The sequence below is a fragment of the Corvus kubaryi genome, unplaced genomic scaffold (assembly GCF_017639235.1).
Source record: "Corvus kubaryi isolate FWS band 111438036 unplaced genomic scaffold, C.kubaryi_AGA036_p1.0 65148, whole genome shotgun sequence".
Classification (NCBI taxonomy): domain Eukaryota; kingdom Metazoa; phylum Chordata; class Aves; order Passeriformes; family Corvidae; genus Corvus; species Corvus kubaryi.
In genome coordinates, this window is record NW_024581793.1 from 80353 (window position 1) to 94909 (window position 14557).

The 14557-nt window shown below is 41.9% G+C and overlaps 1 protein-coding gene across 1 annotated transcript in view; it reads right to left on the minus strand.

Moving 5' to 3' along the window:
* Window positions 1-1488: 1488 nt before the first annotated feature.
* The window catches only part of LOC121673052 (KN motif and ankyrin repeat domain-containing protein 1-like), a 129340-nt gene continuing 116271 nt past the window's right edge, over window positions 1489-14557 (minus strand). Inside the window, 8 exon segments of the mRNA XM_042046088.1 lie at window positions 1489-2476; window positions 3096-3194; window positions 5362-5562; window positions 6110-6252; window positions 8938-9157; window positions 11811-11898; window positions 13191-13400; window positions 14405-14513. Of these exon segments, the coding sequence (XP_041902022.1) occupies window positions 2414-2476; window positions 3096-3194; window positions 5362-5562; window positions 6110-6252; window positions 8938-9157; window positions 11811-11898; window positions 13191-13400; window positions 14405-14513 (1133 nt within the window). The 3' untranslated portion in view covers window positions 1489-2413.

Here is a 14557-nt window from a genome sequence, read left to right on the forward strand (position 1 = left end):
GAACTGGATTTTCTGTAAAATTAGATTAAGTTCTGGAGAAAGATTAAAGCAGTCATCCATTTTCTCCACTTCATCAGCTTGATTTGTTTATCTCTAGCACCACGTGTATTTTAAACTCATGAAGACAAGAACAGATTCTTCTTGCCTTTGCTTTCCAGACAGTTGTTCAACTGGGGTAGGAGATGGCAGATCAACAGATCTGAAAAAGACTCAAAAGCAACTCTTGCCATACCCAAGCCAGGGAGATCCAACTTGCACTAATTCTGTTTAATGATAAAACCACCCAGATCCTAAGGGAATGAGGAATTCATTGGGAAGCTGGCACTGCAGTTGTGTACTATGTATGATGCAATCTCAGGTCATTCGGTGGGTGCCTCACAATTCAGCTCCCTTTTACACAGGACAGCCTGCACTCACTGACAGATGGCAAAGTGAGTGACATTTTTCTGGCTTTTTGTTTGTTTGTTTGTTTTTTCAGCTGCTGCTCTCTTTGCTGTCAGAGGGAAGACCTTATTTTCACAGTGATTTGGCTTGTTGGGTGACGTACCTCTATACCTATAGCATGTAGCATCGAGGTGAGAGAGCATCCACAATTTATTAGATGCCAAGTGAAGAGTGAGAAGAGAAGCTGGCCAGAGAAGTGCAAGAGTAAAAACTGACTGACCTCAAGGGGTGGGGGGGCTTGTTTGGGACCACTGTGCTATGTCCCCCCCAACAGAGATACTTCACCTGCCCTTTGTCCAGGAGACACTCGCAAGCACTGGGGTACTAGCCTAGCACTGGTCATCACACCGTACCTGCAGTGCTGGACCAAACCAGGTCTGACAGAGCTCACAGAAACTTCTTGGCAGGCCAAGTCACCCAGTCAATGTAGGCCAAGTGAGAATGGCTTCAGTGAGTCCCTATTTCAAAGGGACTTTGTAGGAAAAGCTGTTTGATAAGGACTTAGGGAGAGAAGGACAAAGGGCAGAGTGTAACAGAACTGTTCAGATCCCTTGAAGGAAGGCACTGAGGTGTGTTTCTGTCTCATCAGGTAGGTCAGAACTGACAAGGATACATAGGCACTAGCTTAGGACTTGCTTCAATGCCATCTAAAAGCTTCGATGCCATCTAAAAAGCATCCCATCCACCAAGCTGCCAGGATTGTTTGCAAGATAAAACTCAAACGCTTTTATTTCAGTTGATAGATACTTTTCAGTTCAAGTAAACTGTTTGAACATAGTCCTTCAACACCTCCCCAAGATGCTTCACAAGGCTGAGAGGTCACCTCTTAACCAAACAGCAAAGGGTGCAGCCTTGGCAACATGTGCAAGACCAGCAAAGGTGGATCATCTTGCGCAAAGTTCCTCCAGTCACCAGGAAAAGCCTCATGTGGGCACTGTCCAGTCCTCCCTGCCATGATTTACCAATTTAGCTTGTTTTCCTGCTGCAGTTGTAATGTGCAGCATTTCTGGATGATGACAAATCACAAGTAAAACAGGAGAGGAGTAAAACAGCATAATGAAATTTTATTCTGAAAATACGGCAAGAGTCTAAGGCACTTCAAACATTTCAATACACTTGACTAAAGTGAATGTGACAAGGTAATAGCATTCCATAAATACTCACCAAGAACTACACTCAATTCCACTCAAGGGGAATATACAGCTGGTACCTCTAATTTTATTCTCCAATAAACATATATGGAGCTTATAGACTGACACAGTTAATAAAAATATGGTAACAGGACATGTAATTCTTCATGTAGGTTTTAATTATTAAGGAATATAAAATGTTGAAAATACTGTGTGAGTTAATTTTATAGATACTAGTATCTTTTATATAAAAAGTTATACATTATCCCCAATTAGCAACAACTTACTTAGTGAACTTCAGACGTGACAAGAGGCTCTATCCCCATTACCTACCCACTCACCCACCAGCTCAAGATCCATGGAGCTGACTACATAAGCAACTGCAACTTCTGAATTTCAAAGTAATTAAAAACATGAAAATCATGTTGGAATGAAATTTATGAGAAGTTTACTGTGATGAAGTCTAGGCACAGTAAATACATTTTAGAATGACTAGAAATAAGCCACTGGGATACCCCTGCATTGACAGCTTAAGAAGTCTTAGTTTGCACATAACATACGAAAGGATAATCTACAACAAAGAAAAACAGGATTTATGCCAGTGTACAGAAAGATGAGTATGTGAGCAAAAGAACAGTTCTGGCTAAGGTTCTCCACTGAGCACTACTTTATGCTTGCTTCAAGTTTACAGTTTTCTATCTTTAGCACTAGATCTCTGCTTTCACTTCGCTGGTGAGTTCAGGCACAAGACAATTACATTCAGTATCTGTCTCAGTAAAACAGTAACATTTAGCAGCTTAAAGATGGCGTAGAGATTTTTTACAGACATTTATACGCTACTACTCAAACGTGGCTCTGTGGGTGGGACCAGGAGATGTCCTTCTGCTAAGCCTAGGAGTGCCCTAAAAAAGAAGAAAGAAGAGTTAATCAAAATGAAATTATTCCAGCCAGCTGATAGAAAACACAACACTCAAAGTTACTCTGTTCAATTCCTTACCTTTAATTGTACAGATAATTTCTTTTTTTTTATTTTAGGAAGCAAAGTGCCAGCTATCGTACAGCCTTTTAACTGAGAGCATACGTTGTTTAGACAGTGAAATGTTTAGCAGCAGTTTATCAGGAGAGTGAGTCAGGGCTAGAGAAGAGGTGGATAGCTGCCAAAACACCTAGAACAGCTATGTTTCAGTTTCCAGGTCAATAATTATCATTAAAATGATACAACAGCACCTCTGCACACTAGCCAGAATCAGTGAACCTTGCTAGTGAGCTATCTGTACCCCCTGGTAATTGGGAGGAGAAGCAGGAACTATCCCCCAGCCAGGCTTCAACCTTCTGCAGTCACCATGTATTTTAAAACGCACATTCCACTTAGCAGCACAGAAATTATCTTATGAATAAACTCAAAATTTCATGTGCTGTACTGCTGTACAGCTGTCAGGGAGTACACTTCTTGTTTACATTTCACTATATTGATCAGCAGCAGCAAGGCAGAACATAAACTACAGGGGGCTGTGTACTAACCGGTGACTGGGTTTTGGAAAAGTTGACATGGGCATAAAGGAGAACCGCTATGTCCTTATGTCCAGCTTCCAGGGCTATTGAAAGTGCTGTGCTGCCATCCTGAGAGAAGAAAGGAAGAAACAAGAGAATTAGTGCTTGTACGCTTTAACAGACCTCTTAAAAGCCCTATCAGCCCACAGAGAAGTGAAGTTATTAAGTGGAGGCCCTACTGCTCATACAGACATTAATTTACAGTCTTGTTTAATTTCTTTTGTTTTAAGGCTTGCACTGTTGTTTTATGAGGCAGTCCAATTGTCAGAGCCTCATAATTTCTCTCAACAAGGAGTCTCGATTATTGCTGTGGAAGAATGAGCACACCATTATCACAATAACGTTACCACGTAGTGCTGTGTAAGACCAGAAGATTGGGCTGTCTCAGAGAAACTACAGTGTCAGTAAAAAAGCAGAAGAGATGATAAGGGAGGGAAGAATGGTAGTCAAATATAATGATAATTGCTGTGTTAAAATGATAATTTTTGTGGTATAGCTCCCATCAACACTAAGAGGAATTGCATTCATAATTTCAAATGCTCCTTGATGGAAGTCTAAATACAAACAAATGGACTTTCCTAGTCAAATACTGCCACCTCAGTTTCTCAGAAGATACTATTGCTTTCAAAAACCCCAGCTCTTGAGGGTTCTAGAAGCAAAAAGTGCTTTAGCTGGAAGAGTGTTTTACTGATCTGCTGGTTTTCATTTGGACCATGTTTGGTCCAGGAAGAAGCAGATGTCAGGAAACCTGTGATGTGAACCTGCTGCTTGGTTCACTGCCGGGCTTTTGGCTGTTGCGCACAGAAGTTTCTACAAATAATGCCAGTATTTGAAATGTCTCACGGGGATGGAGCACACATTCCAGCCACTGCTGTAGCACTGGTATTGGAACAGCTGGCCCCAGTTCTTAAATGGTAAACCCTTTTTCCAGCATGGTACACAATGGACAGCGTCCACATGGAAAGTCTTATGAGACTAAAGGGAGCAATTACCCATAAATCTCATTGTCCTGAGCAGACAGGGAGCTAGAAGAGCTGTCTACTAGAATGCGATATAATGCATGACGAATGCACAGCACTCACTCTCCAGTCAACACAAGTTCTTAAAGAGAGGTGCTGAAATCACTGTGGCACACGCTAGTGGGATGATGCTCAGCTAACTACTGATCATGCAGACTGGAAGAGTGTCACTGTGACACTCAGAATGGCATGGGGAATGCTAAAAATCTCAATCTCACAGCACAGACAAATCCATGAATAAGCAGCAGTCAACCTGTGCTTGGGAAACTATCACACTGGCCACAGGAATAGTTAAGTATCATGTCCCCATAAAGACTGTTAATTAGTGATTTCATATCTAATAGTGCTAACAGCATCCAAGCAGCAATAATCTAGACTGCCCCCAAAATGTTTGTTAGACTGAGGTCCTCTTACATTTTCCCCTCAGGCCAGATGTTACACACTGCTAGCACTACAAGCAACTGAGCTGCCTCCTGCAGCAGGTGACTGAATGAAGAGAAATTATGTCTTTGCCTCTCTGCAACAGCTTCAACAAATAACCACCCATTGCCCTCCCAAATCCCAAACCCAGGCTCCATTTCAGTGTTCACTAGGAAAAGCAATAGGAAGAACAGAGAAGTATTCAAGAAATGTTGTTAACAAGAACATAGTACTGGCAAGAAACAAGCTAAGTCAATGTTTTCAAGCTTGAGAAATCTATATATCAAGTTGTCTGCTGACGGTGTAGGCTGCAATGATCCCTGCAAACAAGTCACAGTCTGTATCTGTTTATTGTCAGGACAGTGTAGCTTCATGGCTAAGACTGAACCTATGGTCTCAAAGTCATGTGTGACAAAAACACAGTGTGAACATCCTGTCAAGAGAATTGTAGCACTGATGTTTGCCATGGGCACAGAGAAGTAACACAGCGAGGCCTTAACTCACCAGATAGGGTCCTAACCGAAAACTGGAAAACTCCTTTGAAAGGGGAAAGGAATGTCAGAGGGAAAGATGTTTTACTATGAGCTAACCATTTTTTTTTTCTCTTCTGGCCACTAAACACCTACAGCTAACCACAGAAATAGCTACCAGGTAGGTCTGTTAGAAAAGTAAAAATACTAGCCAAATAATCTCAGCACTTGCTACCATTAAGCAGAAGATTCATGCAGCTGGTACTCTGGCACTCTGAGTCAGACATTCACCCAAGCAGATTTCAGAAGCACTGAAAGGCAACTCACATTGTCCTCCAGGGTGCTGTTACACCCAGGCTGAGCCAGCAGAAGCTTAACAATCTCCACATGTCCGTGCTCACTAGCGCACATCAGAGCTGTAGAGCCCTCATCATCCTGGATATTGACATCTGCACCACAGGCCAATAAAGCTTTAACCATGTCTATCCGGCCATGACTCACAGCTAGCATCAGTGCAGTCTGACCAGCCTGCATGGAGAGAAGAGGAAAACCCAAGTCACTACAGAGACAATCAGTGACAAAGCATGAACACTTTATTTTTTCGGACACTGTGTTTCTTCTGGGGGAAAAAAAAAAATGTTATTTTGAACAGTACTCTCAAGGCTTTGATTGCCATTATTTAAACATCTTTTATGGGTCATATATCCCACATTCACATAGATATTTATTGAATTAATGGCAGATATCCAATCTATTTTCAGACAACTGTAGTTTTTTCAAAGGAGCAAAATGCTGCAGAATTTGTAAATGCCACCCAAAATTCAGTAATTCAGTTCTTTCACACAATAATCAACCTTCGTTTTTAGAAGAGGTCCCGACCTGAGGCTCAACCATTCTTCCACACCTCCATTTTGTATACAGCAATCAAAAACATACATAAAAACCCCACAGATGAAGAAAGCAAATGAGAGCAACATTTGAGCCGACAGAACAGGGATGGGAGCATGGAAGGAACAGTAAAAAGGCAAGAGGAGTACAGCAGCAAGAACTGTGCCTCCTGAACCGTTTGACTGACCTGGCTGGCTTTAGCATTCACGTCCCCACAGCTGAACAGTTCCTCCACTGTCCTCATGTCCTTCTCTGCTTCCACAGCTGCAAGTGCAGCAAGCATGATGGGGGTATAACCAGCCTTGTTCTGATGATTTACATTACAGACATCTGCAGAGGGATGACATAATTTCTTCAGAAAGCAAGAACCCAAAAAGCAGTAATTGTGCTAATCAACTGAATAAACTGTCAGTAGAGCGGCCTATAAAAAGAAAAAGTAGCAACTGGTTTCATAATGGATGCAATTCAAGGGAAGGTGGAGAAGAAAAAAATAAACAGAGGAGCTCTTGAACCTGAGAAAGAAAAGAATTCTTTTGCACTATGTGTACAACACAAGAGACAGCACAAAGACATTTTATATGTTATCATTTAGAGCTTTATTAGTATATATTTTTTTCCTTTTTTAAAAGCAAGTGATCTGAAATTTGACATGATATTCAGAAACACTGTCAGGACAGTCCTTAAGCTCTTCTCCTAAGGGCATTCACACTGCAGAATAAAAATGGTCCAGCAACATGGTCAGTGGAAAAGCTGTTTCTCTTCAGCACAAACATCTTCCTGCAACTGGTGTTATTTTAAAAATCTCCAAGTGTATTTCAACGTGTTTCGGAGCTGCCAAAAAAACTCCCCTTTAAGTTAAAGACTGCTGCCAGTTCCACAGTGTATTTGACCATGAACAAAACTGCTCTGGCAGCAAACACAGGCAAGTCCTCTGACCAGTGCCAGCAACTGACAAGAGTTCTTCTTTTTGTTCAAACCTTGCCTCCAGTCTGTCTCTGTTCCTAAAATTCTGCAGAAATTCAGCAGTGCTTATTTGTTTACTGGGCAGCAGAGTTTTCAGTGTGCTCATCATATTGGAAAGCAGGGACTCAGATTTACGTAAACATTATCTGTAGACTAGGGGTTAAACTGCACCACAGATATCTTAACAAGCAAAAGTGGTTTAGGAAATTTTTCAGACTTAACGACAAAAGATTTTTTTTTTCAGTGAAAACAACATTTCAGAAGCAATGCAAGTGCAGATGGAAGATACTGCAAATTTTTTCATGTTTGGTAGACATCAGTGATGATACCTTATACCCAGTAGACCAGTACTACTTTCAGACATCACTTCTGTGAAGCCACTGAAGCCAGAGAACACAATACTCTGCTACATGCATTACGTCATGAGTAATGAATAACTTGTAGAAGTGGTGTGTTCCTACTCTGACTAGACTACTTCAGCAGAGTTTTCTGAGGTCACAGTCAGCTCCTTCTCTATGTGGCTAATGAGCGAAACTGTTCTCCTGTTTGTTCTCTTGGTGAATTTGCTTCATGCTATGGAGGATTCTCTCATCTTGTCCACTCTTCCCACCAAACACAGACACAGAGTTCTTGGACTAAGAATCTACCTGTGATACAACCACACTGCAAAGCTGACCATAGTGACCATTCAGACACAGTCCAGAGGAAGTTTGTTGAAATCTGAAGGAATCTGCCTATTTGCAAACATTTCCAAGTACTGGCATGAGCAGTGTTCTCCTGCAGAGAGAAGTACCTGGGCACTAGTCACGATTGTTAGATTTTACAGGTAACACCCCTGGTGTTCTCACAGGCATACACTAGCAGCTATAACCTACAGTTATAGGTTATATACAGGAGTCCTGACTTACAGGAAGAGATGAGCATGTTCCTGCTACTCTGAGACACCTAGGGAAGCAGAGGGGCAGCTCCCTCCCACCACACTGTGCTGCAGAGCCAGCCTGCCCCATTTCACCATGCTTCTGACATTCCCTGCATTCCCCTGCTGTGACTCACTCTTCCCAAACACAGACAGCCTTCAAAAGGACCAGAGATTTCAAAGCGCTCACTTTCCTGCTGAGGAAGTCTCTCCATGTGTGACACATGTGCTAGGTTATCAAAGCTGAGATTTGTATCATTAATATCCTTGTTTATCTGATGCTACCCTTCTGGATTTATTAATATTGCTTGGCTTACACTCCAGACATGTCACTGGCCTAGTTAAGCTTTCACAACCAACTGTGACAGGTTTTTCAACTAGTTTAGAAAAACAAACTTCACTCAGGGAGCACAACCAGGATTAAACAGATTAAACATCCAGCCTGGGACCAGTTTCAGTGTGTGATACCTTCTGCTGGATGCCATCTGGCACACTGCATGTGGGGAGCAGATGCTCCAGACTCTCCCCTTTGCCACTACTCTCTCTGCATATGTGTTGCAAGGGGATCAAGAAAAGGACGCAACAAAAGCAACTACATGAAGCAGCATCACATTGCTTATGGACTAGGAAAAGGCTCTTCTGAGACAGAATGCCATATTGCTCCAGTTTCTCAGGAAAGCAGCACATGTGGTGGCCAGAAAAAGCTTCTGCACTGCTCTAGATAAAGCTAGACTAGTTTGCATGTTCAAGATAGGTATTGAGGTGTACTTCAATGCATCTTCCTCCATCAGCACCCTACAGAGTGCTGAGCAGCAGCTGTGCTGCCTCCCAAGAAAACTGCTGGAGGCTGGTGCTGCTGAACTTGGGACTACAGTCCAAGAGTCAGGAATCTACCTATCTCAACTCTGTATATAATTCACTTAAGTGTTTTTTTAACTTCTTCAAGAAGCATCACCTCCAAAGCTAGTACTAGAAACAAAGGTTCTAGACCACCTAAGTGAGCCACCATATAACAGTTAACAGTTAGAACGCCTGATGGAAGAAGACCAAACTTGACCTCTAGCCCATCAAGGATTCACCCATGAGAATTGCAAACCCAAGAATAATTTAAAAAAAAAAAAAAAAAGCAAACCTACTTGCATCCAGAAGAAGCTTCACAATTTCGAAGTTAGAATGTGAGACACTGTAATGCAGAGCTGTGTTGCCGTTTCCATCTGCCATGTTGATGATATGTCTGAGGACAGCAGGAGAAATCTCTTCAAAAGCAGTTATGTAGTCTCCAACCATTTCAGGGACAGCTGACTTCTGACTTGAGACACGAAACCATTCATGCTGGATGGTATTTAAACAAAACCTCTGCCGAAACCAAGACAGAAAAATTTACATATGGACAATCTATTTAAAGGATTTTCCATCCCACAAGTCAGCAATGCAGGTCAAGCCTTTTTTAGTCCAATGTGGGAAGAAAGTATTCAACACACAAACAAGATGTACAGACTGAAGCTTCCCCTCTGACTACAGCCCACTTTAAAACACCAATTGTTTACTTCCTCTCACTTCACCTGACTTTCAGGAATGGTTCACCTCTGAGGGCACAGAATTTTAGGATGAGAATACTCCCAGAATTAATGGTTATCAAATACTGGTGAACAGAAAAAAAGAGTTGCATAATGATTTCCATCACATACTTAACTAAGCTTATGAATCACTGATAAACTCAAGACTTTCTCACTGGACTTAAACAGCATGCTAAGTCAATTAGGCCCAGTTCCGAGGCACAAATTATCAAATGCACAAAGTATATGAGAACTGGCTGGACAGCAGTTCTGAAGAAGAAGAGCAGAGCATTACAGATGATTACAAACTGAACCCAAGACAACAACATCACACTGTAATGTAAAAGGTAAATACTGTTTTGGGGTGAATAAACAGATTTATAGCTTGCATGGCATGTGATGCAGTCCCTTCCTTCTGCCTAGTACTGTGAAGACAACAGGTGGACTCCTTTTTCTGGTCTGATCACTGAATAACACAAAATATTTGGTTGAAACAGCTTCGAAGATAAGCAGCAAGAATGAACCGAAGTCAAGGAAATCTGACCTACTGGACAGACAGGAAGGACTGGAGATGCTCTGCTGGAAGAACTGCTGGGGAAAGAAACCCTGTAACATCTGTTGCAGAAAAAAGAAAAAAAAGAAAGAACCCGTTCTTCACCTGAGGGCTGGCTGGCTGCAGTAATGAGATTTCAGTTTCAATGAGAAGACGCGGGCTACACATTCAGGACAAACTTTCCCATTGGCATGGACTGAGACTGGAGGACTAGGTGACCTGTCTGTTGTGACAAGGTAGGTAGAGCAGATCTCACTGTGAGCCAAGAAGGCTCCCACAGTCACCACCAGTTCTGACTTTGAGACTGACTGGAAGGACCACCATATCTCCTCACCTACAAGGTGGCCAGTAAATTCAAGGGGAATTTTGCAGAGGCAATATTCAGAAAGTTTATCTAGCCTCTAGGGAAAACACACCGGTAGCTCTATAGGTGGCCTGTGTCTGGTAAAGAGAAAATATTCTACACACACCAGTACTACATATATATCTGTACTACATAAACACATTTACAGAATATTTTACATCAGTGCTACTATAATGTGATGTATGTATTTTGTGAACATGGGGAATTGAAACACAAAAGTGCCCATAAACTGACACAATAGAGTATTTTTTATTATTAATTTAGGCAGTACTGAGTGCAAAATACCACTAAGAAACTATTTTTAGTCACTTATCACACACATTATTAAATAAACAACACACTTCTTAAATTCCATTAATCTATCACATTCAAAAAGGTGCAGTCCACAGCTTTTTCTGGTGTAAACCACAGCTACAAGAGCTGAATATGTTGGAAGAGGTTGGGACAACTTATACAGATCCTTAGCTATACTGACATTTAAACTGTTTGGACGAGACTTCTGTATAAGCAGACAGACAGAGGACAAGAGCTGATTAGTGTGCAGCTTCCACCTACAAAGCACTATTTATGCTGAAAAACACTTTAGGCACAAGAAAGAAAAACGTAAATTCAAATTACACTTCCAAGGCAGAGATCATCATGTGGTTATGCCACTTTTGACACTTTCAACTCCAAGAGGGCCTAAATCATTTGTTGTTTGAATGCCTAATCTACTCCTGAAGGACAAACACAGGATTAAAAACTATCTGTCACAACTGTATGAAACAACCTTTCAAAACATTCCCTGGACCACAGATGTCAGAACTGGACACAGACAATACTACTGTGTCATACAGACAACATTATTGTCTTTAAGAAGTTGCAGATGCTCTATAGTAGAGGACAATGACAGTGAACTGTTGCCTTTTATATGCACAAGTGTAACAAATGCAAAACTCAATTTCGTATCATTAAGCAGTGTTCCTTTGCTTTCAGACTGCCCTCACAGAGTAGCATAGGAAATCTCTCTATGAAGCATTTCCAATAAGGCAAATACCATTTTGTTTCTTGAGACTTGAGTATTTAAGTATTAACAACGAATCCTCCTTAGTCTCTGCAGCACTGATAAAAACCACCAATGCAGTAAACAAGACAAGCAGCATCCCTGTGCTTAGAAGGAAGATCACCTAGTGTTTCAGAACAGACTCTGAGGTTTTGTCATAGGAAGCAACAGGCTCCTCACCCACTGCAGTCTCCTAATGCGAGGCCTGAGAGCTGCCCAAAGCAGTGCTAAACCAAAACACCCACAGGAATAACACAGGAACACACAGGTTGTGTTGAAACCGCACTTTCATGTTACTATTTTTATGCATGTGCCGTGAGACAACACTGAAGCACACCAGGTATATTCTCTGGATGAAAGTGTCCTGATAGAAAGAGATTTGTGAGTCTTGTAGGAAAAATGAAATCCTCTTCTGCCTACCCACTATGGTTTCTGGTAAAACCAGAAGTCACCCTTCCCTGAAGTTTTCCTGTTGCATGACCTGTATTGCTTACCACGTCTTTGTTGGTTAATGCCTTAGGGTCATCAACGTTGTTTCTCAGCAGGTTACAGGCAGAAAGCATCTTTTCACTTAGCTCGTATCTGAGGGAGACAGCAAAATACATGGCATGTTTCAATTTTCATCTTAGCATTTCAGTACAGAAACATTAGTTTTTCTGAAAGTTCTCTGGGAATTAAAGTTTCCAGGCAAGCCATCTGCTCCCACCATGCAGAAACCATGCTGGCAGCTCTTCTCACCGACACTCCCTCCACACTGAATGGAGACAAATGGGGGAAGAGCAACAGGAATGAAGAGAGGGAAACACATCACTTTTGTGTTCTAAGACTTGGCAACCCTTCTAGTGGAAATTCTCACCTACTGCTATATGACTGCAGAGCACACATTATATGCTATGTGCTTTGATTACTTGATTAACAAGGAGCAATGCCAATAGTTGTGATGGAAACAGAATTAAGCAGTGGGAAAGAGCTCAAGAGGCGCCTCCCTGCCAGCTCCCATTCACTGCAACTAGCCTGTCTCATCCCACCCACTCTGGAAGTCTGGAAATCTCTTTTCTCCAGCCCTCTTTAATTTTTATACTTCTACTCCCTTGTCATTACAAAGTTCAAAAATAAGGTCAATGCCGGTGCCACATGTATACCAGGCTGTAGCCAACCATCCTTGCCTACAACCTGCACAGAGGATAATGGCAATTTTTCCAGAAAATTCTCCCAAAAATCAGAGAAGCTAACACATTCATGTGTGTAAGGTGGGCATTTTAGCCCTCATGGGTTACAAGCCAACTGCTAGTGCTTCTAGAGTAATGAAATTCTCCATCACTGCACAGACCATGGCCATGCATGGCCATGTGCCCTGCCTCTTCCCCTTGGAGGGCATTGCCAGAGCAGTCAGCTTGAAAAGAAGATGCTCTTTAAATACACATGGCTATCTAAGCTGTCTGCTGCTCTTCCTCCCAATCACCCCTTGCTAGTGTAAATATAAATCAGGGAGCTCTTTTGAGAGACTGCCCATGTATTTTTATGCCACCTGTAAAATAACAGGCTATGCTACAGTACTCAGTAAGCTCAGGGCTCTTCAAAACACACAGCTCCAGGGCCTCCAAGCTCTTAATTATTAATTTCTGCATCTCTTTTATTTAACAGCTGACAATTACAGATAACTTGATGCTAAGCTACATCTCCAGTGAAACATGACATTAATTTTGTTTTAGCTCTTTTACTGTTATTATTCCACCTACATAATTTTCCAGGTTAGCATGCTGGCAAACCCATTTTCTATAAGATATCCCTTCACTGTCTTTGTTTATACTTCCATGCCATGAGGCAGAGGTGACCTCCTTGGAGGCAGACTCTGGAGAGGGTGAGCAGCCTACCTCTCTCTGATTTCCACCTCCTCGGCCTCACACTCTGGGAGAGGACTGTCCTTCTCTGCCCCCACGGCGCAGACCTCTGCAGCATGGGGGGTGGGCTGCTTTTCCTCTGTGTGCTGGTCGCAGGGGTACTCGTGGCCCTCGCACTCCTCCTCCGAATCTGAGGAGGAACTCTCCTCGGAGCTGGAGTCGTCGCTGGATGTGGTCTCATACCTACAGGGAGAATGCGGAGGGGCAGAGGTGCTTGCTCAGTGCCATTCCACGGTGGTCAGTACCTGCTTGCACTGGCACAAGTGGAAAAATGTCTTGCAAAAGCTTTGTCCTTCTGTTTTCTACTAAGAGACCTCTTCTACTCACTGCACTCAGTGTTACTGGCAACTGACACTGTCATTATTATGTACACAGTGTGTAATGAAAAAAGACCAACCTCTTTTAAACATAAGTCTTAACATTTTGTCAGACCTTGCCTTATGCCCAAAATGAAATTACTTTATTCAGAGTAAATTGTGTTGTTGCTTTACTAGGCAGATATAAGTAGGGAAGCTAACACACCTACAGTGAAATTCCCTCACTATATGTAATGGTATTTTTATCTAATATGTAGGAGATTAGGTAAGTGAGGTATTTAGGCTACATACAGCACAAAGCAATTGTACTGAAGAAAAACTAATCTAAGGAAAGGGCTAGGAAAGGTATATAAAAACAATTTAATGAAACCATTTTAAAGGTCTTTGCAACATTCTCGAAAGGCAAGTAATATTTTTTAAAAAAAGACAGTTTTCCATACTGTTCTCTGTATTTGTGTAGGAAGGTCTCTGTATTTATTTAACACAAAGGCAGAAAAATTAATTCTAGGGCAATGGCATCTCTTGCTGTATTGTTTAATAGTATAATGCTGTGCTTGTCAGCTGCCAAAGATATATAAAAGTTTTCCTTACTAAAGCATTGCCTGAGAAATGTCCCCATGTGTTTCATTTTCCTGTGTTAAATCTGGCAGCAAATCTCAAGTATTTGAGACTGATGCCATATATGACTTGCAAGCACAAGAGGTTTAAGAGGAGCTCAGCTGTTCCATTCTTCCTTCTGATCCTTACACTCAGCAGTTGCACCCCAGCCTGAAGGACAGGCCAAACCCATGCAGGCTCTCCTGGGTTCTTTCTCTTCTTCCCACTGTGGAAGTGCTACAGTGACACATGTTTTGGAGACAGGTCTCTTACCCGCCATTAATGCCGACAAACTGCAGGTTCTTCTTGGTGTTGCTCAAATCCTTCTTCCCATCCCTTTTCTTCATGATAGATTTGAGTGTGTTCTCATTATTAGCACATACTGTTAGAAAGGGAGACAAAGCACTTCTATCAGTATAAATCCAT